The sequence below is a fragment of the Hemitrygon akajei genome, chromosome 7 (genome assembly GCF_048418815.1).
Source record: "Hemitrygon akajei chromosome 7, sHemAka1.3, whole genome shotgun sequence".
Lineage (NCBI taxonomy): Eukaryota > Metazoa > Chordata > Chondrichthyes > Myliobatiformes > Dasyatidae > Hemitrygon > Hemitrygon akajei.
Genome location: NC_133130.1, coordinates 115,307,293 through 115,330,979, shown reverse-complemented (window position 1 = coordinate 115,330,979; position 23,687 = coordinate 115,307,293). Strand labels below are relative to the sequence as shown.

The following is a 23,687-nucleotide window of genomic DNA, read 5'->3' as shown; positions in this document are numbered from 1 at the left end:
TAAATCCAAGTCTGAGGGATTTGTCAGACACATTTTCCCCCTTCAGTAAATCCAAGTCTGAGGGATTTGTCGGACACATTTTCCCCCTTCAGTAAATCCAAGTCTGAGGGGTTTGTCGGACACATTTTCCCCCTTTGGTAATGATGCACCATCAATAACTCACGCTGAGACATAGGAAGTGAGATATCGGCTTTTATTGACTGGAAGAACAAACAACACTACATCCTGGGAAAATGAGGGAGAGCAGCAGACCACAGTCGCCTTTATACAGGGGTCTGTGGGAGGAGCCACAGGAGCAGTCAGCAGGGGTCTGTGGGAGGAGCCACAGGAGCAGTCAGACAGGTATATCTAGTTCACCACACGTAAATCCAAGTCCGAGGGATTTGTCGGACACATTTTCCCCCTTCAGTAAATCCAAGTCTGAGGGATTTGTCGGACACATTTTCCCCCTTCAGTAAATCCAAGTCTGAGGGATTTGTCGGACACATTTTCCCCCTTCAGTAAATCCAAGTCTGAGGGATTTGTCGGACACATTTTCCCCCTTCAGTAAATCCAAGTCTGAGGGATTTGTCGGACACATTTTCCCCCGTTGGTAAATCCAAGTCTGAGGGATTTGTCAGACACATTTCCCCCCTTCAGTAAATCCAAGTCTGAGGGATTTGTCAGACACATTTCCCCTTCAGTAAATCCAAGTCTGAGGGGTTTGTCAGACACATTTTCCCCTTCAGTAAATCCAAGTCTGAGGGATTTGTCAGACACATTTTCCCCCTTCAGTAAATCCAAGTCTGAGGGTTTTGTCAGACACATTTTCCCCCGTTGGTAAATCCAAGTCTGAGGGATTTGTCAGACACATTTTCCCCTTCAGTAAATCCAAGTCTGAGGGATTTGTCAGACACATTTTCCCCTTCAGTAAATCCAAGTCTGAGGGATTTGTCAGACACATTTTCCCCCTTCAGTAAATCCAAGTCTGAGGGTTTTGTCAGACACATTTTCCCCCGTTGGTAAATCCAAGTCTGAGGGATTTGTCAGACACATTTTCCCCCTTCAGTAAATCCAAGTCCGAGGGATTTGTCGGACACATTTTCCCCCTTCAGTAAATCCAAGTCTGAGGGATTTGTCGGACACATTTTCCCCCTTCAGTAAATCCAAGTCCGAGGGATTTGTCGGACACATTTTCCCCCTTCAGTAAATCCAAGTCTGAGGGATTTGTCAGACACATTTTCCCCCTTCAGTAAATCCAAGTCTGAGGGATTTGTCAGACACATTTCCCCCTTCAGTAAATCCAAGTCTGAGGGATTTGTCAGACACATTTTCCCCCTTCAGTAAATCCAAGTCTGAGGGATTTGTCAGACACATTTCCCCCGTTGGTAAATCCAAGTTGACATTTGCATCATTGTCCATTGTTGCATCTTGTATAGTCGTGTGCTGTTGGAGTTGAAGGCTGCTTGATTGGACATGGAACTTTACAGTATAGTGCAGGCCCTTTGGCCCACAATGCTGTGCTAACCTTTTAACCTACTCTCTGATCAATCTAACCTTTCCCTCCCACAAAGCCCTCCTTTTTTCTATCATACATGTGCATATTTAAGAGTTTCTTAAATATCCCTGATGTATCTGCTCCTACCACCAACATTATCCACTGTCAACTAATATCGATTGTCACCTTGTCTCCCTGCAGGGAAGTCCCAGGCTCCAGTCTTCGACGTCTTTGAAGCGTTCCTCAACACGGATAACATCCAAGTCTTTGTTAATGCAGCCACTGACTACATAATGTGCCTTATGAAGTTTGTCAAAGGTTTGGGTAAGTTTGCATTTGATACAGTTAAGACCCTTGGAGAATGCTCTAGGTTGGGTGAGGGGCTGAGTCAGGCGACGGGGTTCGGTCTTCGCTGCGGTAACTCCCGCCATATTGAGGTGTCAGAGGCTTGGGTGCTGTACTTGGCCTCAGGACCGTTGAGGGAAGAATGGCCATGGGGGGTTGCTTTATCCTGGTGACTGGGCGTGCTCTGTGCATCTCCATCTTGGTGACCATCAACGGCACACAATGTTCGATGGACCTGATCAAATTCAGGTTTATTGTCATTCAGCCGCACACAGGCATTCCACCGAACACGGGTGCACGGACCCCGTGCTTAATGCAAATGGTCCATGGCATAAAAAAGGTTGGGAACCTCTGGCCAAGCGGAACAGCATTCCTCCAGACCAAGGTGCACAACACAGTCCACGTAACTCTCACACAACACATAAAGCAATATTGAAGAAGAAGAAAGCCTTTAACTCCGAGTGGAGTCATCAGGATGCTGTCGTGACGGCATTTTTTTAGCAGGCTTTCTTGTTTCTACGAGGCCGAGTTGCTAGCTCGGATGGAAAGTGGTCAAGGGAGCCGGCTGGATTCAAACTCAGGACCTCTCGCTCCGAAGTCCGGCACTGATGCCACTACACCGCCAGCTGGCATAAAGCAATATGGCCACAAATAAATTAACAAACATTAAAATATATTCCAGAATGTTGTCATCTACCGTAAGGTGCATTTACGACACAAGTTAAAAAGTAAACACTGTAACGCTACTGGCGTTTCCCACGTGATGAGAGCTGGGCAGTGGCAGAGAGTTCAGCGCACTGTAGCGGTCACTGCATTGAGTACCTCCCAGAGAGGGGAGCAGTGCTCACAGAAGAGGAGAGAAAGAACACTGCTAACCCCGCTCATTCAGGAGCCATTCAGCCCCTCACGCTAAACCCTCGAGCAGGTCAGCGAGTTGCTAACGTGTTCCGTGATTGCAGTTCCATGCGAGCGGGAGTCGTGAGGGCCGGTGACCTCCTTGTACACAAATCAGTAAGACTGGAGTTTGAGGCCTTGTGTTCAAGGACCATTCATTGGCAAGTCTGCCATTTGAGGCCTAGAGTTCTCGGTCCCATCATCAGCAAGTCAGGAATGCGAGGCGTGGTGTCGGAGTCCATTCATCAGTGAGACTGGTGTTCGAGGCCTAGCGCTCTTGGTGCTGTCATCAGCAAGTCCGGCATTCAAGGCCTAGTATTCGGCGTTCTCATCCAGGCTCCTCGTTTATTGTCATCTGTGAGTCCTGGGGTCGATCAGAAGATTGCAGAAGCCTGGGTCTGAAGGTCTGTGTTTCTGCTGGGGTGTAGTCAAAGCCCAGTGTCTGAGAATCTGGGAGTTCACTGTGCTGGGGTTGGAGGACTGTCTCTGTACATGGGTGGGAAGGAAGGAGGCTAGGGCATGATTTGCTGCTGTTGTACATGTGATAAATAAATCTGAATCAGAACGCGTAGCTTCTTGCCATTTTAGTTGAAATCAACTTGACTAGGCTGCATCTCTCCAGCTAGTAAAGAATCTAACAGCCGTGCTAGGATCCATTGCTTCTTGTGGGAAAATGTTCCCCATCCTGAGGAGGCTTACAAGAATGATCCCAGGAATGAAAGGGTTAATATATGGGGCGCATTTGATGACTCCAGGCCCATACTCACTGGAGTTTAGGACAATGGACATGGGGAGGATGTTTCCTATAGGTAAAGATTCAAGGATCAGAGGGGAACAGCCCCAAAACTCAAGGGCGTCCCTTTAGAACAGAGCTGAGGAGGGATTTCTTTAGCCAGAGGTTGGTGAATCTGTGGAATTCATTACCACAGATGGCTGTGGAGGCCGGGTATATGAGTGTTTTTAAAAAGGGGGTGATTTGCAAGGGTGTCAAAAGGTTATGGGGAGAAGGCAGGAGAGCGGGGTTGAGATCAGCGGTGATGAATGGCGGAGCAGATTCAGTCCAAAACAGTCCAAAAAATGTCCAAACTATTCTCCTTTGTCATAAGGTTTAATCTCTTGCCGTTCTGCTGAAGCCTCTCTGCATCAGCATTAGTCTCCTATAGTCATCAAGACTGGAGACTTATCCAAATATATCAAGCCGTAAGACTCTTGAGCAGGCGTAGAAAGCTGCTATGCCCTCTAAAGAGGGCAGAACCAGAACAAGCCACCACCTGAGGTCACAGGATCAGCCCGTCTCTAGTCTTCCTCTGCACACTGTTGTGAACAGTTGGCGTTTGTGAAATTTTGGCGCTGTTCCCGTTAAGCTGTGTGGGCAACGCTCCCATGCACATAGCCTCTGTTGCTGCACAGCTGGAAATTCCTTTTAGGTAATGTTACTATGATTTTTAAATTGTACCAGCATAGTTTTGAAATTTATGTCAACTATTATGAATTATGACAGAAGTGTTGCCTCAAAAGTATTGCAGCAATACTATGATTTCAAATTGACTGTTTCTGAGTAAGTTGAGACCGGCTCAATTAAGATGTTCACGGATGTTTTGAACTATATGCTTAGAAACGAAGAATTTGAAAAACTGTTAATTCTTGGTGAGATTGTTAGAATGCTTCAAGCTTCAAGTGGCTGTGAATGTGGATTCACTCTTATGAATTCAATCAAAGGTAAACCCAGGAACAGACTAGAAGTGGAAAGTTTGGATGATTTAATGAGGATTAAGATGTGCCTTTCATCTGGATGCAAAATTAATCTGTACAGTGTTAATAGATAATGGATCTTTAATAAAGACAGATGAGAAACAGTTTGCGAAATGTGAAAGATTCCCCTTGTACTATATTTCATTATACCCTTCAAATAATTACTAAAATCAAAAGTATGTGTTTTTTCATTTTCATTCTAAATATTGATAGTGTGTATATTATAAAAATCATTTAAATTGTTGTGCCATTTTCGGGCCATGTAAAAATCTCCTGCTTAAGGCGATGGTTTGTCCACGCAACTGTAAAAAAGTTGAGGGAATGTTGGACTTTGAACAGCTTGCCAGATCAGTACTATCTCCAAGAAACTCTCATCTTGCATCTGCAGTTTTGTACTCACTGTTATAGCAAAGACGTTGTCTGGCTGCAGAGGAGATTTCCAAGGATGATGCCGGGACTAGGAGGGCTTGGGTTGTAGGGAGAGATTGGCCACACTGGATCTTTATGCCCAGGAGAATGAGAGGTGACCTCAGAAGTTCATAAAATCATGGGAGATACGAATAAGATATCATTCCCTTTTCTTACATGGTGCCAGGCAGTGACGCCCATTGAGGTTGTGGCTCAGATCTAGTTGCCCTTTAGATTTTAGGGATGCTTTGGGGGCCAGGTTTGGGGAGTTAAGGGTCAGATTAGGGTTTAGAGCCAAGGATGTGGGGAGTTGGAGGTCAGGCCGCAGTCTTAAGTTTCCACTCCATGCTTGAGGGTCAGCAAAGTGGACGTGGGCATCTGTGGGCCAGGTCTGCGTGCCCAGCCAGACGTTGAGCCAGCAGACCAGAGTGGGTGAAGGCGGGTCCCTTCGCTACCCCCTACCTCCTCCGGGTTGGCAAATTGGCACCAGGTTCTAGAGTAGGAGTTCTCGTTCTACTAAGCATTGTTGGCATGCTGTGTTGGCGCTGGAATGTGCACTACACTTGTGGGCTGTGCCCAACACACCCACGGATGTGTTTGTTTTTAACACAAATGACACATTTCACTGTATGTTTTGATGTACAAGTGATAAATAAACTTGAATCTTTTCCTCAGGACAAAACCAGAGAATGCAGATACAGGATAGGAGGGGAGAGATTTAAAAGAGATCTGCGAGGTAACCTCTTTACACAGAGGGAATGCTGTGGACAGCATGGATTGGTTGGGCTGAAGGGCCTTTTACTGGGCTGTAGTACTCTGAGACTCTATGATAAATGTCTGGAGCTGCTGTCCTAGATTCTCCCATCAGCAGAAAATGTATTTCCGCCTGAGATTCCCCATGAATTCCTGAAAGAGTCCCACAGTGAATCACCCCTTAGTATACCATGAATGGAGCGGTTTCACTGGGGGTCTGGGCCACTTACACATTCGGTAACCATTGGCAACTTACTCCCTGTTATGCCGTTAGCATTGAAGGTCCTCCATCTCTGACTGGCCATACCGTCACACACAGATATACGAGGGGTGATTGACAAGTTCGTGGCCTGAGGTCGAAGGAGATGAGTTATTAACTTCAAACTTTCTGCATAATCACTCAAAGAGTTGATCTGCATGTGCATTTAACGAGAGCTGTATAACTCATCTCCTTCTGCCTTGGGCCATGAATTTATCAATCACCACGCTGTCGACCACTACTGGAGGTCCAAGACGCTGACTTCTACAAAGAAGGGATCCGTATGCTCCACGACCGCTGGACTAAGTGTGTACATGTAGGAGGGGACAATGCTGAAAAATAAATGTGCTGGGTTTTCTAAGATTGACTCCTCCTACCTTGGGCCACAAACTTATCAATCACCCCTCGCAGAAGGATTCTTCGTTGCTGTTTCCTGTCAGGGTTGCTAGCCCTAAAAGCTGAATCCATGAACTTGGAGGAGTGGTGGACCACTCTTGGCCTGGTCTCTGCCCTCTGACCTGCTTGACAACACTCAAGGCCCTGATTCCAGCCAGTGTAGCTCTCCAGGTCATCGAGGCACGCAAGCCTCCGAGCCACGACAGAGTTGTGGTCCGCTTTGGGGAGCCATCGGCAAAAGCTAGCCTTAAAACTATCAGCACTCTGACTGCTCACGACAGACCGAAAGAGCAGTTTAAATCAGGGAGGAGGAAAGTGGGCCAGATGTGGGGAAATGCGAAGACCAAGCAGTGCCTTGTTTTTTTGTAAGATTGCGAATTACTATATTTAACTTCATTGTGTGTTTGAAGGTGGTGAAGATTGTAGAGAGATAGGGAATTGCTACCCAGGATCCAGTTCTTCGGACTTATGCCTTCCCGCCCTGGATTACCTCCGGAAGTGTTCGCAGGTATGCGCCTACCTAGACATCCCCTCGGGAGCCAGTCCCTCTGCATCGCGGTTTTTTCTTGCTTAAGTAACCGTTCCTGACATTTCCCGGAACTCCTTCCCGCCGGCTTTGTAAGTGGTGTGTTTGACAATCGGAGGCAAAGCTCAGGGTAAGTAGGGAGAGGAACTAGATTCAGCAGTTTCCAAGCTGCATCTTGCACTCAGTGCCAGCAAATAAATTTTTCATAGGGTACTTCCTCGCAATGTCTATCCACGGCCTCTCCCACTGTCACAATGAGGCGACACTCGGGTTGGAGGAACAACACAGTACATTCCGTCTGGGAGGCCTCCAGCTGATGGCATGAACATCGATTACTCAAACTTCTGTTAATGCCCCTCCTCACCGTTCCCCATCCCCTTTACCCTCCATCACCTTGTCTCCTTGCCTGCCCATCAGCTCCCTCTGGTGCTCCCCCCCCCTTTTACTTTCTTCCATGACTTCTGTCCTCTCCTATCAGACTCCCCCTTCTCCAGCCCCGTATCTCTTTCACCAATCAACTTCCCAGCTCTTTACTTCAGCCCTGCCCCTCCTGGTTTCGCCTATCATCTCGTGTTCTCTCTCCCCTCCCCCTACCTTTTCAATCCACTCCTCAGCCTTTTTCCCGGTCCTGCTGAAGGACTGAACTTCTTTCCATTGATGCTGCCTGGCCTGCTGAGCTCCTCCAGCATTTTGTGTGTGTTGCTCACAAATTCTGCAGTCTCTTCTCACACTCTCGACAGCAAAGTTTCCTCTCTGTTCCCATCAGACTCCTTACCCTGTGTTGGTGTGTCTCCCTCTCTCCCTACCCCACCCTCCCCAGCCCCTGCTCCCCCCCATTCCCGCCCACCTTGCCACTGTGCCCCCAACACATCCCGATGCCCTGCTGTATCCCAGTTACAACATAACTAGCCTGGAAATCCAGTCAAAGACATTTGGGAATGGGTAATCACAGGGGTGGATGGGTGAGAAAATCCCAGAAGAGGTCATGGGAACGTGGGGAGTATGAATCAGCGGGATTCATGGGGATAGTGTAAAATGGGCTGAGGTTGATGGTCGGCATAGACTCATGGGCCAAGGTCGATGGCATAGGCTCATGGGCCGAGGTTGGCGGTCAGCATAGGCTCATGGGCCGAGGTTGGCGGTCAGCATAGACTCATGGGCCGAGGTTGGCGGTCGGCATAGACTCATGGGCCGAGGTTGGCGGTCGGCATAGACTCATGGGCCGAGGTTGGCGGTCGGCATAGACTCATGGGCCGAGGTTGGCGGTCGGCATAGGCTCATGGGCCGAGGTTGGCGGTCGGCATAGGCTCATGGGCCGAGGTTGGCGGTCGGCATAGACTCATGGGCCGAGGTTGGCGGTCAGCATAGACTCATGGGCCGAGGTTGGCGGTCGGCATAGACTCATGGGCCGAGGTTGGCGGTCGGCATAGACTCATGGGCCGAGGTTGATGACATAGACTCATGGGCCGAGGTTGATGGCATAGACTCATGGGCCGAGGTTGATGACATAGGCTCATGGGCCGAGGTTGATGCCATAGACTCATGGGCCGAGGTTGATGCCATAGGCTCATGGGCCGAGGTTGATGGCATAGACTCATGGGCCGAGGTTGATGACACAGACTCATGGGCCGAGGTTGATGACAGAGACTCATGGGCCGAGGTTGATGCCATAGACTCATGGGCCGAGGTTGATGACAGAGACTCATGGGCCGAGGTTGATGCCATAGACTCATGGGCCGAGGTTGATGGCACAGACTCATGGGCCGAGGTTGATGGCACAGACTCATGGGCCGAGGTTGATGGCATAGACTCATGGGCCGAGGTTGATGGCACAGACTCATGGGCCGAGGTTGATGACACAGACTCATGGGCCGAGGTTGATGACATAGACTCATGGGCCGAGGTTGATGACACAGACTCATGGGCCGAGGTTGATGACATAGACTCATGGGCCGAGGTTGATGGCATAGACTCATGGGCCGAGGTTGATGGCACAGACTCATGGGCCGAGGTTGATGACACAGACTCATGGGCCGAGGTTGATGACATAGACTCATGGGCCGAGGTTGATGACACAGACTCATGGGCCGAGGTTGATGGCACAGACTCATGGGCCGAGGTTGATGGCATAGACTCATGGGCCGAGGTTGATGGCACAGACTCATGGGCCGAGGTTGATGGCATAGACTCATGGGCCGAGGTTGATGACAGAGACTCATGGGCCGAGGTTGATGGCATAGACTCATGGGCCGAGGTTGATGACAGAGACTCATGGGCCGAGGTTGATGGCATAGACTCATGGGCCGAGGTTGATGACAGAGACTCATGGGCCGAGGTTGATGGCATAGACTCATGGGCCGAGGTTGATGACATAGACTCATGGGCCGAGGTTGATGGCATAGACTCATGGGCCGAGGTTGGCGGTCAGCATAGACTCATGGGCCGAGGTTGGCGGTCGGCATAGACTCATGGGCCGAGGTTGATGACACAGACTCATGGGCCGAGGTTGATGACATAGGCTCATGGGCCGAGGTTGATGACACAGACTCATGGGCCGAGGTTGATGACATAGACTCATGGGCCGAGGTTGGTGACATAGACTCATGGGCCGAGGTTGATGACATAGACTCATGGGCTGAGGTTGATGCCATAGACTCATGGGCCGAGGTTGATGACACAGACTCATGGGCCGAGGTTGATGACATAGGCTCATGGGCCGAGGTTGATGACATAGACTCATGGGCCGAGGTTGATGACAGAGGCTCATGGGCCGAGGTTGATGCCATAGACTCATGGGCCGAGGTTGATGACACAGACTCATGGGCCGAGGTTGATGACATAGGCTCATGGGCCGAGGTTGATGACATAGACTCATGGGCCGAGGTTGATGACAGAGGCTCATGGGCCGAGGTTGATGGCACAGACTCATGGGCCGAGGTTGATGGCATAGACTCATGGGCCGAGGTTGGTGACATAGGCTCATGGGCCGAGGTTGATGACATAGACTCATGGGCCGAGGTTGGTGGTCGGCATAGACTCATGGGCCGAGGTTGATGACATAGGCTCATGGGCTGAGGTTGATGGCATAGACTCATGGGCCGAGGTTGATGACATAGGCTCATGGGCCGAGGTTGATGGCATAGACTCATGGGCCGAGGTTGGTGACATAGGCTCATGGGCCGAGGTTGATGGCACAGACTCATGGGCCGAGGTTGATGGCATAGACTCATGGGCCGAGGTTGGTGACATAGGCTCATGGGCCGAGGTTGATGGCACAGACTCATGGGCCGAGGTTGATGGCACAGACTCATGGGCCGAGGTTGATGCCATAGACTCATGGGCCGAGGTTGATGGCATAGACTCATGGGCCGAGGTTGATGACACAGACTCATGGGCTGAGGTTGATGACATAGGCTCATGGGCCGAGGTTGATGGCATAGACTCATGGGCCGAGGTTGATGACATAGACTCATGGGCCGAGGTTGATGACATAGACTCATGGGCCGAGGTTGATGGCATAGACTCATGGGCCGAGGTTGATGACACAGACTCATGGGCTGAGGTTGATGACATAGGCTCATGGGCCGAGGTTGATGGCACAGACTCATGGGCCGAGGTTGATGACATAGGCTCATGGGCCGAGGTTGATGGCACAGACTCATGGGCCGAGGTTGATGGCACAGACTCATGGGCCGAGGTTGATGGCATAGACTCATGGGCCGAGGTTGATGGCATAGACTCATGGGCCGAGGTTGATGGCATAGACTCATGGGCCGAGGTTGATGGCATAGACTCATGGGCCGAGGTTGATGGCATAGACTCATGGGCCGAGGTTGATGGCATAGACTCATGGGCCGAGGTTGATGACATAGGCTCATGGGCCGAGGTTGATGGCATAGACTCATGGGCCGAGGTTGGTGACATAGGCTCATGGGCCGAGGTTGGTGACATAGGCTCATGGGCCGAGGTTGCTGGCATAGACTCATGGGCCGAGGTTGATGACATAGGCTCATGGGCCGAGGTTGATGGCATAGGCTCATGGGCCGAGGTTGACGGTTGGCATAGACTCATGGGCCGAGGTTGATGGCATAGACTCATGGGCCGAGGTTGATGGCATAGACTCATGGGCCGAGGTTGATGGCATAGACTCATGGGCCGAGGTTGACGGTTGGCATAGACTCATGGGCCGAGGTTGATGGCATAGACTCATGGGCCGAGGTTGATGGCATAGGCTCATGGGCCGAGGTTGATGGCATAGACTCATGGGCCGAGGTTGATGGCATAGACTCATGGGCCGAGGTTGATGACATAGACTCATGGGCCGAGGTTGACGGTTGGCATAGACTCATGGGCCGAGGTTGATGGCATAGACTCATGGGCCGAGGTTGATGGCATAGACTCATGGGCCGAGGTTGGCGGTCGGCATAGACTCATGGGCCGAGGTTGGCGGTCGGCATAGACTCATGGGCCGAGGTTGGCGGTCGGCATAGACTCATGGGCCGAGGTTGATGACACAGACTCATGGGCCGAGGTTGATGACATAGGCTCATGGGCCGAGGTTGATGACATAGACTCATGGGCCGAGGTTGGTGGTCGGCATAGACTCATGGGCCGAGGTTGATGACATAGACTCATGGGCTGAGGTTGATGCCATAGACTCATGGGCCGAGGTTGGTGGTCGGCATAGACTCATGGGCCGAGGTTGGTGGTCGGCATAGACTCATGGGCCGAGGTTGATGGCATAGACTCATGGGCTGAGGTTGATGACATAGACTCATGGGCCGAGGTTGATGGCATAGACTCATGGGCCGAGGTTGGTGACATAGACTCATGGGCCGAGGTTGATGGCATAGACTCATGGGCCGAGGTTGGTGACATAGACTCATGGGCCGAGGTTGATGGCATAGACTCATGGGCCGAGGTTGGTGACATAGACTCATGGGCCGAGGTTGATGGCATAGACTCATGGGCCGAGGTTGATGGCATAGACTCATGGGCTGAGGTTGATGACAGAGACTCATGGGCCGAGGTTGGTGACATAGGCTCATGGGCCGAGGTTGATGACATAGGCTCATGGGCCGAGGTTGATGGCATAGACTCATGGGCCGAGGTTGGTGACATAGGCTCATGGGCCGAGGTTGATGACATAGACTCATGGGCCGAGGTTGGTGGTCGGCATAGACTCATGGGCCGAGGTTGATGACATAGGCTCATGGGCTGAGGTTGATGGCATAGACTCATGGGCCGAGGTTGGTGACATAGGCTCATGGGCCGAGGTTGATGACATAGGCTCATGGGCCGAGGTTGGTGACATAGGCTCATGGGCCGAGGTTGGTGACATAGGCTCATGGGCCGAGGTTGCTGGCATAGACTCATGGGCCGAGGTTGATGGCACAGGCTCATGGGCCGAGGTTGGCGGTCAGCATAGACTCATGGGCCGAGGTTGATGACATAGACTCATGGGCCGAGGTTGATGGCATAGACTCATGGGCCGAGGTTGATGACACAGACTCATGGGCCGAGGTTGATGACATAGACTCATGGGCCGAGGTTGATGGCATAGACTCATGGGCCGAGGTTGATGGCATAGACTCATGGGCCGAGGTTGATGACATAGACTCATGGGCCGAGGTTGGTGACATAGACTCATGGGCCGAGGTTGATGGCATAGACTCATGGGCCGAGGTTGATGGCATAGACTCATGGGCCGAGGTTGGCGGTCAGCATAGACTCATGGGCCGAGGTTGATGACATAGACTCATGGGCCGAGGTTGATGGCATAGACTCATGGGCCGAGGTTGATGACACAGACTCATGGGCCGAGGTTGATGACATAGACTCATGGGCCGAGGTTGATGGCATAGACTCATGGGCCGAGGTTGATGGCACAGACTCATGGGCCGAGGTTGATGGCATAGACTCATGGGCCGAGGTTGGCGGTCGGCATAGACTCATGGGCCGAGGTTGATGACACAGACTCATGGGCCGAGGTTGATGACATAGGCTCATGGGCCGAGGTTGATGACACAGACTCATGGGCCGAGGTTGATGACATAGACTCATGGGCCGAGGTTGGTGACATAGACTCATGGGCCGAGGTTGATGACATAGACTCATGGGCTGAGGTTGATGCCATAGACTCATGGGCCGAGGTTGGTGGTCGGCATAGACTCATGGGCCGAGGTTGATGACATAGGCTCATGGGCCGAGGTTGATGGCATAGACTCATGGGCCGAGGTTGATGACAGAGACTCATGGGCCGAGGTTGGTGACATAGGCTCATGGGCCGAGGTTGATGGCACAGACTCATGGGCCGAGGTTGATGGCATAGACTCATGGGCCGAGGTTGATGGCATAGACTCATGGGCCGAGGTTGATGGCATAGACTCATGGGCCGAGGTTGGTGACATAGGCTCATGGGCCGAGGTTGATGGCATAGACTCATGGGCCGAGGTTGATGACAGAGACTCATGGGCCGAGGTTGATGGCATAGACTCATGGGCCGAGGTTGGTGACATAGGCTCATGGGCCGAGGTTGATGACATAGACTCATGGGCCGAGGTTGATGGCATAGACTCATGGGCCGAGGTTGATGACATAGACTCATGGGCCGAGGTTGATGGCATAGACTCATGGGCCGAGGTTGGTTGTCGGCATAGACTCATGGGCCGAGGTTGATGACATAGGCTCATGGGCCGAGGTTGATGACAGAGACTCATGGGCCGAGGTTGGTTGTCGGCATAGACTCATGGGCCGAGGTTGATGACATAGGCTCATGGGCCGAGGTTGATGACAGAGACTCATGGGCCGAGGTTGGTGACATAGGCTCATGGGCCGAGGTTGATGACATAGACTCATGGGCCGAGGTTGGTTGTCGGCATAGACTCATGGGCCGAGGTTGATGACATAGGCTCATGGGCCGAGGTTGATGACACAGACTCATGGGCCGAGGTTGATGACACAGACTCATGGGCCGAGGTTGATGGCATAGACTCATGGGCCGAGGTTGATGGCATAGACTCATGGGCCGAGGTTGCTGGCATAGACTCATGGGCCGAGGTTGATGGCACAGGCTCATGGGCCGAGGTTGGCGGTCAGCATAGACTCATGGGCCGAGGTTGATGACATAGGCTCATGGGCCGAGGTTGACGGTCGGCATAGACTCATGGGCCGAGGTTGATGGCATAGACTCATGGGCCGAGGTTGATGGCATAGACTCATGGGCCGAGGTTGGCGGTCGGCATAGACTCATGGGCCGAGTTTGATGACACAGACTCATGGGCCGAGGTTGATGACATAGGCTCATGGGCCGAGGTTGATGGCATAGACTCATGGGCCGAGGTTGATGGCATAGACTCATGGGCCGAGGTTGGCGGTCGGCATAGACTCATGGGCCGAGTTTGATGACACAGACTCATGGGCCGAGGTTGATGACATAGGCTCATGGGCCGAGGTTGATGGCACAGACTTATGGGCCGAGGTTGATGGCATAGACTCATGGGCCGAGGTTGGCGGTCGGCATAGACTCATGGGCCGAGGTTGATGACACAGACTCATGGGCCGAGGTTGATGGCATAGACTCATGGGCCGAGGTTGATGACATAGGCTCATGGGCCGAGGTTGATGGCATAGACTCATGGGCCGAGGTTGGCGGTCGGCATAGACTCATGGGCCGAGGTTGATGACATAGACTCATGGGCCGAGGTTGATGGCATAGACTCATGGGCCGAGGTTGATGGCATAGACTCATGGGCCGAGGTTGATGACATAGACTCATGGGCCGAGGTTGATGCCATAGACTCATGGGCCGAGGTTGATGACATAGACTCATGGGCCGAGGTTGATGTCATAGGCTCATGGGCCGAGGTTGGCGGTCGGCATAGACTCATGGGCCGAGGTTGATGACATAGGCTCATGGGCCGAGGTTGATGGCATAGACTCATGGGCCGAGGTTGGCGGTCGGCATAGACTCATGGGCTGAGGTTGATGACACAGACTCATGGGCCGAGGTTGATGCCATAGACTCATGGGCTGAGGTTGATGACATAGACTTATGGGCCGAGGTTGATGACATAGACTCATGGGCCGAGGTTGATGGCATAGACTCATGGGCCGAGGTTGATGGCATAGACTCATGGGCCGAGGTTGATGACATAGGCTCATGGGCCGAGGTTGATGACACAGACTCATGGGCCGAGGTTGATGACACAGACTCATGGGCCGAGGTTGATGGCATAGACTCATGGGCCGAGGTTGATGGCACAGACTCATGGGCTGAGGTTGATGACACAGACTCATGGGCCGAGGTTGATGACACAGACTCATGGGCCGAGGTTGATGGCATAGACTCATGGGCCGAGGTTGGTGACATAGGCTCATGGGCCGAGGTTGATGGCACAGACTCATGGGCCGAGGTTGATGACATAGACTCATGGGCCGAGGTTGATGGCATAGACTCATGGGCCGAGGTTGATGACACAGGCTCATGGGCCGAGGTTGATGGCATAGACTCATGGGCCGAGGTTGATGACAGAGACTCATGGGCCGAGGTTAATGGCATAGGCTCATGGGCCGAGGTTGATGACAGAGACTCATGGGCCGAGGTTGATGGCATAGGCTCATGGGCCGAGGTTGATGGCACAGGCTCATGGGCTGAGGTTGGCGGTCGGCATAGACTCATGGGCCGAGGTTGATGACATAGACTCATGGGCCGAGGTTGATGACATAGACTCATGGGCCGAGTTTGATGACATAGACTCATGGGCCGAGGTTGATGACATAGACTCATGGGCCGAGGTTGATGGCATAGACTCATGGGCCGAGGTTGGTGACATAGGCTCATGGGCCGAGGTTGATGGCATAGACTCATGGGCCGAGGTTGGTGACATAGGCTCATGGGCCGAGGTTGATGGTATAGTCTCATGGGCCGAGGTTGATGACATAGACTCATGGGCCGAGGTTGATGGCATAGACTCATGGGCCGAGGTTGATGGCATAGACTCATGGGCCGAGGTTGATGGCACAGACTCATGGGCCGAGGTTGATGGCATAGGCTCATGGGCCGAGGTTGATGGCACAGACTCATGGGCCGAGGTTGATGACATAGACTCATGGGCCGAGGTTGATGACATAGGCTCATGGGCCGAGGTTGATGACACAGACTCATGGGCCGAGGTTGATGACAGAGACTCATGGGCCGAGGTTGATGACAGAGACTCATGGGCCGAGGTTGATGGCATAGACTCATGGGCCGAGGTTGATGACAGAGACTCATGGACCGAGGTTGATGACATAGACTCATGGGCCGAGGTTGATGACAGAGACTCATGGGCCGAGGTTGTTGGCATAGACTCATGGGCCGACGTTGGCGGTCGGCATAGACTCATGGGCCGAGGTTGATGACATAGGCTCATGGGCCGAGGTTGATGGCATAGACTCATGGGCCGAGGTTGATGGCATAGGCTCATGGGCCGAGGTTGATGACATAGGCTCATGGGCCGAGGTTGATGGCATAGACTCATGGGCCGAGGTTGATGGCATAGACTCATGGGCCGAGGTTGATGACAGAGACTCATGGGCCGAGGTTGATGACATAGGCTCATGGGCCGAGGTTGATGACATAGGCTCATGGGCCGAGGTTGATGGCACAGACTCATGGGCCGAGGTTGATGGCATAGACTCATGGGCCGAGGTTGATGACATAGGCTCATGGGCCGAGGTTGATGGCATAGACTCATGGGCCGAGGTTGATGGCATAGACTCATGGGCCGAGGTTGATGACATAGACTCATGGGCCGAGGTTGATGACACAGACTCATGGGCCGAGGTTGACGGTCGGCATAGACTCATGGGCCGAGGTTGATGACATAGACTCATGGGCCGAGGTTGATGACACAGACTCATGGGCCGAGGTTGGCGGTCGGCATAGACTCATGGGCCGAGGTTGATGACATAGACTCATGGGCCGAGGTTGATGACATAGACTCATGGGCCGAGGTTGATGGCATAGGCTCATGGGCCGAGGTTGGTGACATAGGCTCATGGGCCGAGGTTGATGGCATAGACTCATGGGCCGAGGTTGATGGCATAGGCTCATGGGCCGAGGTTGGTGACATAGGCTCATGGGCCGAGGTTGATGGCATAGACTCATGGGCCGAGGTTGATGGCATAGACTCATGGGCCGAGGTTGATGACATAGACTCATGGGCCGAGGTTGATGCCATAGACTCATGGGCCGAGGTTGATGGCACAGACTCATGGGCCGAGGTTGATGCCATAGACTCATGGGCCGAGGTTGATGGCATAGACTCATGGGCCGAGGTTGATGACATAGACTCATGGGCCGAGGTTGATGCCATAGACTCATGGGCCGAGGTTGATGACATAGGCTCATGGGCCGAGGTTGATGGCATAGACTCATGGGCCGAGGTTGATGGCATAGACTCATGGGCCGAGGTTGGCGGTCGGCATAGACTCATGGGCCGAGGTTGATGGCATAGACTCATGGGCCGAGGTTGATGGCATAGACTCATGGGCCGAGGTTGATGGCATAGACTCATGGGCCGAGGTTGATGACATAGACTCATGGGCCGAGGTTGATGCCATAGACTCATGGGCCGAGGTTGATGACATAGGCTCATGGGCCGAGGTTGATGGCATAGACTCATGGGCCGAGGTTGATGGCATAGGCTCATGGGCCGAGGTTGATGGCATAGACTCATGGGCCGAGGTTGATGGCATAGACTCATGGGCCGAGGTTGATGACATAGACTCATGGGCCGAGGTTGGCGGTCGGCATAGACTCATGGGCCGAGGTTGATGGCATAGACTCATGGGCCGAGGTTGATGACATAGACTCATGGGCCGAGGTTGGCGGTCGGCATAGACTCATGGGCCGAGGTTGATGGCATAGACTCATGGGCCGAGGTTGATGGCATAGGCTCATGGGCCGAGGTTGATGGCATAGACTCATGGGCCGAGGTTGATGGCATAGACTCATGGGCCGAGGTTGATGGCACAGACTCATGGGCCGAGGTTGATGGCACAGACTCATGGGCCGAGGTTGATGGCATAGACTCATGGGCCGAGGTTGATGGCATAGACTCATGGGCCGAGGTTGATGACACAGGCTCATGGGCCGAGGTTGATGGCATAGACTCATGGGCCGAGGTTGATGACATAGACTCATGGGCCGAGGTTGATGACATAGACTCATGGGCCGAGGTTGGTGGTCGGCATAGACTCATGGGCCGAGGTTGATGACATAGGCTCATGGGCTGAGGTTGATGGCATAGACTCATGGGCCGAGGTTGATGGCATAGGCTCATGGGCCGAGGTTGATGACATAGACTCATGGGCCGAGGTTGATGACACAGACTCATGGGCCGAGGTTGATGACATAGGCTCATGGGCCGAGGTTGATGGCACAGACTCATGGGCCGAGGTTGATGACATAGGCTCATGGGCCGAGGTTGATGACATAGGCTCATGGGCCGAGGTTGATGGCACAGACTCATGGGCCGAGGTTGATGACATAGGCTCATGGGCCGAGGTTGATGACATAGACTCATGGGCCGAGGTTGATGACAGAGACTCATGGGCCGAGGTTGATGGCATAGACTCATGGGCCGAGGTTGATGACACAGACTCATGGGCCGAGGTTGATGGCATAGGCTCATGGGCCGAGGTTGATGGCATAGACTCATGGGCCGAGGTTGATGGCATAGACTCATGGGCCGAGGTTGATGGCATAGACTCATGGGCCGAGGTTGATGGCATAGACTCATGGGCCGAGGTTGATGGCATAGACTCATGGGCCGAGGTTGATGGCATAGACTCATGGGCCGAGGTTGATGGCATAGACTCATGGGCCGAGGTTGATGGCATAGACTCATGGGCCGAGGTTGATGGCATAGACTCATGGGCCGAGGTTGATGGCATAGACTCATGGGCCGAGGTTGATGGCATAGACTCATGGGCCGAGGTTGATGGCATAGACTCATGGGCCGAGGTTGATGGCATAGACTCATGGGCCGAGGTTGATGACACAGACTCATGGGCCGAGGTTGATGGCATAGGCTCATGGGCCGAGGTTGATGGCATAGACTCATGGGCCGAGGTTGATGGCATAGACTCATGGGCCGAGGTTGATGGCATAGACTCATGGGCCGAGGTTGATGACACAGACTCATGGGCCGAGGTTGATGACATAGGCTCATGGGCCGAGGTTGATGGCATAGGCTCATGGGCCGAGGTTGATGGCATAGGCTCATGGGCCGAGGTTGGTGACATAGGCTCATGGGCCGAGGTTGATGGCATAGACTCATGGGCCGAGGTTGATGGCATAGACTCATGGGCCGAGGTTGATGACACAGACTCATGGGCCGAGGTTGATGACATAGACTCATGGGCCGAGGTTGATGGCATAGACTCATGGGCCGAGGTTGATGGCATAGACTCATGGGCCGAGGTTGATGGCATAGACTCATGGGCCGAGGTTGGCGGTCGGCATAGACTCATGGGCCGAGGTTGATGACATAGACTCATGGGCCGAGGTTGATGGCACAGGCTCATGGGCCGAGGTTGATGGCATAGACTCATGGGCCGAGGTTGATGGCACAGACTCATGGGCCGAGGTTGATGGCATAGACTCATGGGCCGAGGTTGATGGCATAGGCTCATGGGCCGAGGTTGATGGCACAGACTCATGGGCCGAGGTTGATGACATTGACTCATGGGCCGAGGTTGATGGCACAGACTCATGGGCCGAGGTTGATGGCATAGGCTCATGGGCCGAGGTTGATGGCATAGACTCATGGGCCGAGGTTGATGGCATAGACTCATGGGCCGAGGTTGATGGCATAGACTCATGGGCCGAGGTTGATGACACAGGCTCATGGGCCGAGGTTGATGACACAGACTCATGGGCCGAGGTTGATGGCATAGACTCATGGGCCGAGGTTGATGGCATAGACTCATGGGCCGAGGTTGATGGCATAGACTCATGGGCCGAGGTTGATGACATAGACTCATGGGCCGAGGTTGATGGCATAGGCTCATGGGCCGAGGTTGATGACATAGGCTCATGGGCCGAGGTTGATGGCATAGACTCATGGGCCGAGGTTGGTGACATAGGCTCATGGGCCGAGGTTGATGGCATAGACTCATGGGCCGAGGTTGATGGCATAGACTCATGGGCCGAGGTTGATGGCATAGACTCATGGGCCGAGGTTGATGGCATAGACTCATGGGCCGAGGTTGATGGCATAGACTCATGGGCCGAGGTTGATGACATAGACTCATGGGCCGAGGTTGATGGCATAGGCTCATGGGCCGAGGTTGATGGCATAGACTCATGGGCCGAGGTTGATGACATAGACTCATGGGCCGAGGTTGATGGCATAGACTCATGGGCCGAGGTTGATGGCATAGACTCATGGGCCGAGGTTGGCGGTCGGCATAGGCTCATGGGCCGAGGTTGATGGCATAGACTCATGGGCCGAGGTTGATGGCATAGGCTCATGGGCCGAGGTTGATGGCATAGACTCATGGGCCGAGGTTGATGGCACAGACTCATGGGCCGAGGTTGATGGCACAGACTCATGGGCCGAGGTTGATGGCACAGACTCATGGGCCGAGGTTGATGGCATAGACTCATGGGCCGAGGTTGATGGCATAGACTCATGGGCCGAGGTTGATGACACAGGCTCATGGGCCGAGGTTGATGGCATAGACTCATGGGCCGAGGTTGATGACATAGACTCATGGGCCGAGGTTGATGACATAGACTCATGGGCCGAGGTTGGTGGTCGGCATAGACTCATGGGCCGAGGTTGATGACATAGGCTCATGGGCTGAGGTTGATGGCATAGACTCATGGGCCGAGGTTGATGGCATAGACTCATGGGCTGAGGTTGATGACACAGACTCATGGGCCGAGGTTGATGACACAGACTCATGGGCCGAGGTTGATGACATAGGCTCATGGGCCGAGGTTGATGGCACAGACTCATGGGCCGAGGTTGATGACATAGGCTCATGGGCCGAGGTTGATGACATAGGCTCATGGGCCGAGGTTGATGGCACAGACTCATGGGCCGAGGTTGATGACATAGACTCATGGGCCGAGGTTGATGGCATAGGCTCATGGGCCGAGGTTGATGGCATAGGCTCATGGGCCGAGGTTGATGGCATAGACTCATGGGCCGAGGTTGATGGCACAGACTCATGGGCCGAGGTTGATGGCACAGACTCATGGGCCGAGGTTGATGGCATAGACTCATGGGCCGAGGTTGATGGCATAGACTCATGGGCCGAGGTTGATGGCATAGACTCATGGGCCGAGGTTGATGACACAGACTCATGGGCCGAGGTTGATGACATAGGCTCATGGGCCGAGGTTGATGGCATAGGCTCATGGGCCGAGGTTGATGGCACAGACTCATGGGCCGAGGTTGATGACACAGACTCATGGGCCGAGGTTGGTGACATAGGCTCATGGGCCGAGGTTGATGGCACAGACTCATGGGCCGAGGTTGATGGCACAGACTCATGGGCCGAGGTTGATGACACAGACTCATGGGCCGAGGTTGGTGACATAGACTCATGGGCCGAGGTTGATGGCATAGACTCATGGGCCGAGGTTGATGGCATAGACTCATGGGCCGAGGTTGATGGCATAGACTCATGGGCCGAGGTTGATGGCATAGACTCATGGGCCGAGGTTGATGGCATAGACTCATGGGCCGAGGTTGATGACACAGACTCATGGGCCGAGGTTGATGACATAGGCTCATGGGCCGAGGTTGATGGCATAGGCTCATGGGCCGAGGTTGATGGCACAGACTCATGGGCCGAGGTTGATGACACAGACTCATGGGCCGAGGTTGGTGACATAGGCTCATGGGCCGAGGTTGATGGCATAGACTCATGGGCCGAGGTTGATGGCATAGACTCATGGGCCGAGGTTGATGACACAGACTCATGGGCCGAGGTTGATGGCATAGACTCATGGGCCGAGGTTGGCGGTCGGCATAGACTCATGGGCCGAGGTTGATGACATAGACTCATGGGCCGAGGTTGATGGCACAGGCTCATGGGCCGAGGTTGATGGCATAGACTCATGGGCCGAGGTTGATGGCACAGACTCATGGGCCGAGGTTGATGGCATAGACTCATGGGCCGAGGTTGATGGCATAGACTCATGGGCCGAGGTTGATGGCATAGGCTCATGGGCCGAGGTTGATGGCACAGACTCATGGGCCGAGGTTGATGGCACAGACTCATGGGCCGAGGTTGATGGCACAGACTCATGGGCCGAGGTTGATGGCATAGGCTCATGGGCCGAGGTTGATGACATAGACTCATGGGCCGAGGTTGATGGCATAGACTCATGGGCCGAGGTTCATGGCACAGACTCATGGGCCGAGGTTGGCGGTCGGCATAGACTCATGGGCCGAGGTTGGCGGTCGGCATAGACTCATGGGCCGAGGTTGATGGCATAGACTCATGGGCCGAGGTTGATGGCACAGACTCATGGGCCGAGGTTGATGGCATAGGCTCATGGGCCGAGGTTGGCGGTCAGCATAGACTCGATGGGCCGAGGTTGGGGGTCGGCACAGACTCGATGGGCCGAGGTTGGGGGTCGGCACAGACTCGATGGGCCGAGGTGCCTGTTTCGTCCTAAATGTGGATATTGCCAGGTTCGGTGATGTCCTGGTTTTGGCTCAGCAGACTGCACCCCTTGGCTCTGATTCAGAAGATTTTGAGTCCTAGTCTGACTGCAGGTACTTCTGCAGAATCGTGAAAGCTGCTCAGTTAGAAGTGACTTCAGATGAGCCATTCGCCTGAAGCCATATGTGTTGGCCAGGTGGATTAGAAGATCCTGTGTTAGTGTTGTAAAGATCAGTGTATGTCCACTATCCAGGACAAAGTTTATCTTTCAAATTAGGAACAAGAGTCCATTCGGCCCCTTCAACCTGTCCCATCCCTCATGTGTGTTCAACACTCCAGTTAATTTACTTGTCTTAATTTCCTTTCTGTTGAAGATAACAGGGGAGAGTAGGTGGTGCAGTCTGGAACTTCAATCCATTCACTATAAGAACTCAGAGTTGTAGAAGGAAAGGAATTGTCGACATTTCAGGTTGAAGCCTCGTACTGGGACCCAAAATGTAGACAATTCCTTTCCTCCCGAAGATGCTACTTGAGTCGCTGAGTTCCCCCAGCAGATTATTTGTAGCTCCCTTTCTGTTACTACCTGATCTACAAATATTGAGCCCAGTATTATGTTCCCTTTACAACCAGCTGACGTGGCTTCAGTATAATGTTCTATCCAAAAGACAACATGACCAACAGCACACACAAAATGCTGGTGAAACACAGCAGGCCAGGCAGCATCTATAAGGAGAAGCACTGTCGACGTTTTGGGCCGAGACCCTTCATCAGGACTAACTGAAAGGAAAGATACTAAGAGATTTGAAAGTAGTGGGGGGAGGGGGAAATGCGAAATGATAGGAGAAGACCGGAGGGGGTGGGGTGAAGCTAAGAGCTGGAAAGGTGATTGGCGAAAGTGATACCGAGCTGGAGAAGGGAAAGGATCATTGGACGGGAGGCCTCAGGAGAAAGAAAGGGGGAGGGGAGGAAGCACCAGAGGGAGATGGAGATCAGGCAAACAACTAAGTATGTCAGGGATGGGGTAAGAAGGGGAGGAGGAGCATTAACGGAAGTTAGAGAAGTCAATGTTCATGCCATCAGGTTGGAGGCTACCCAGCCGGTCTATAAGGTGTTGTTCCTCCAACCTGAGTTTGGATTCATCTTGACAGTAGAGGAGGCCATGGATAGACATATCAGAATGGGAATGGGACATGGAATTAAAATGT

At 53.1% G+C, this 23,687-nt stretch overlaps 1 protein-coding gene across 1 annotated transcript in view; it reads left to right on the top strand.

Annotated features, from left to right (window-relative positions):
* The window catches only part of arfgef3 (ARFGEF family member 3), a 443,098-nt gene that overhangs the window by 379,342 nt on the left and 40,069 nt on the right, over window positions 1–23,687 (top strand). Inside the window, 2 exon segments of the mRNA XM_073051808.1 lie at window positions 1,679–1,801; window positions 6,695–6,792. Of these exon segments, the coding sequence (XP_072907909.1) occupies window positions 1,679–1,801; window positions 6,695–6,792 (221 nt within the window).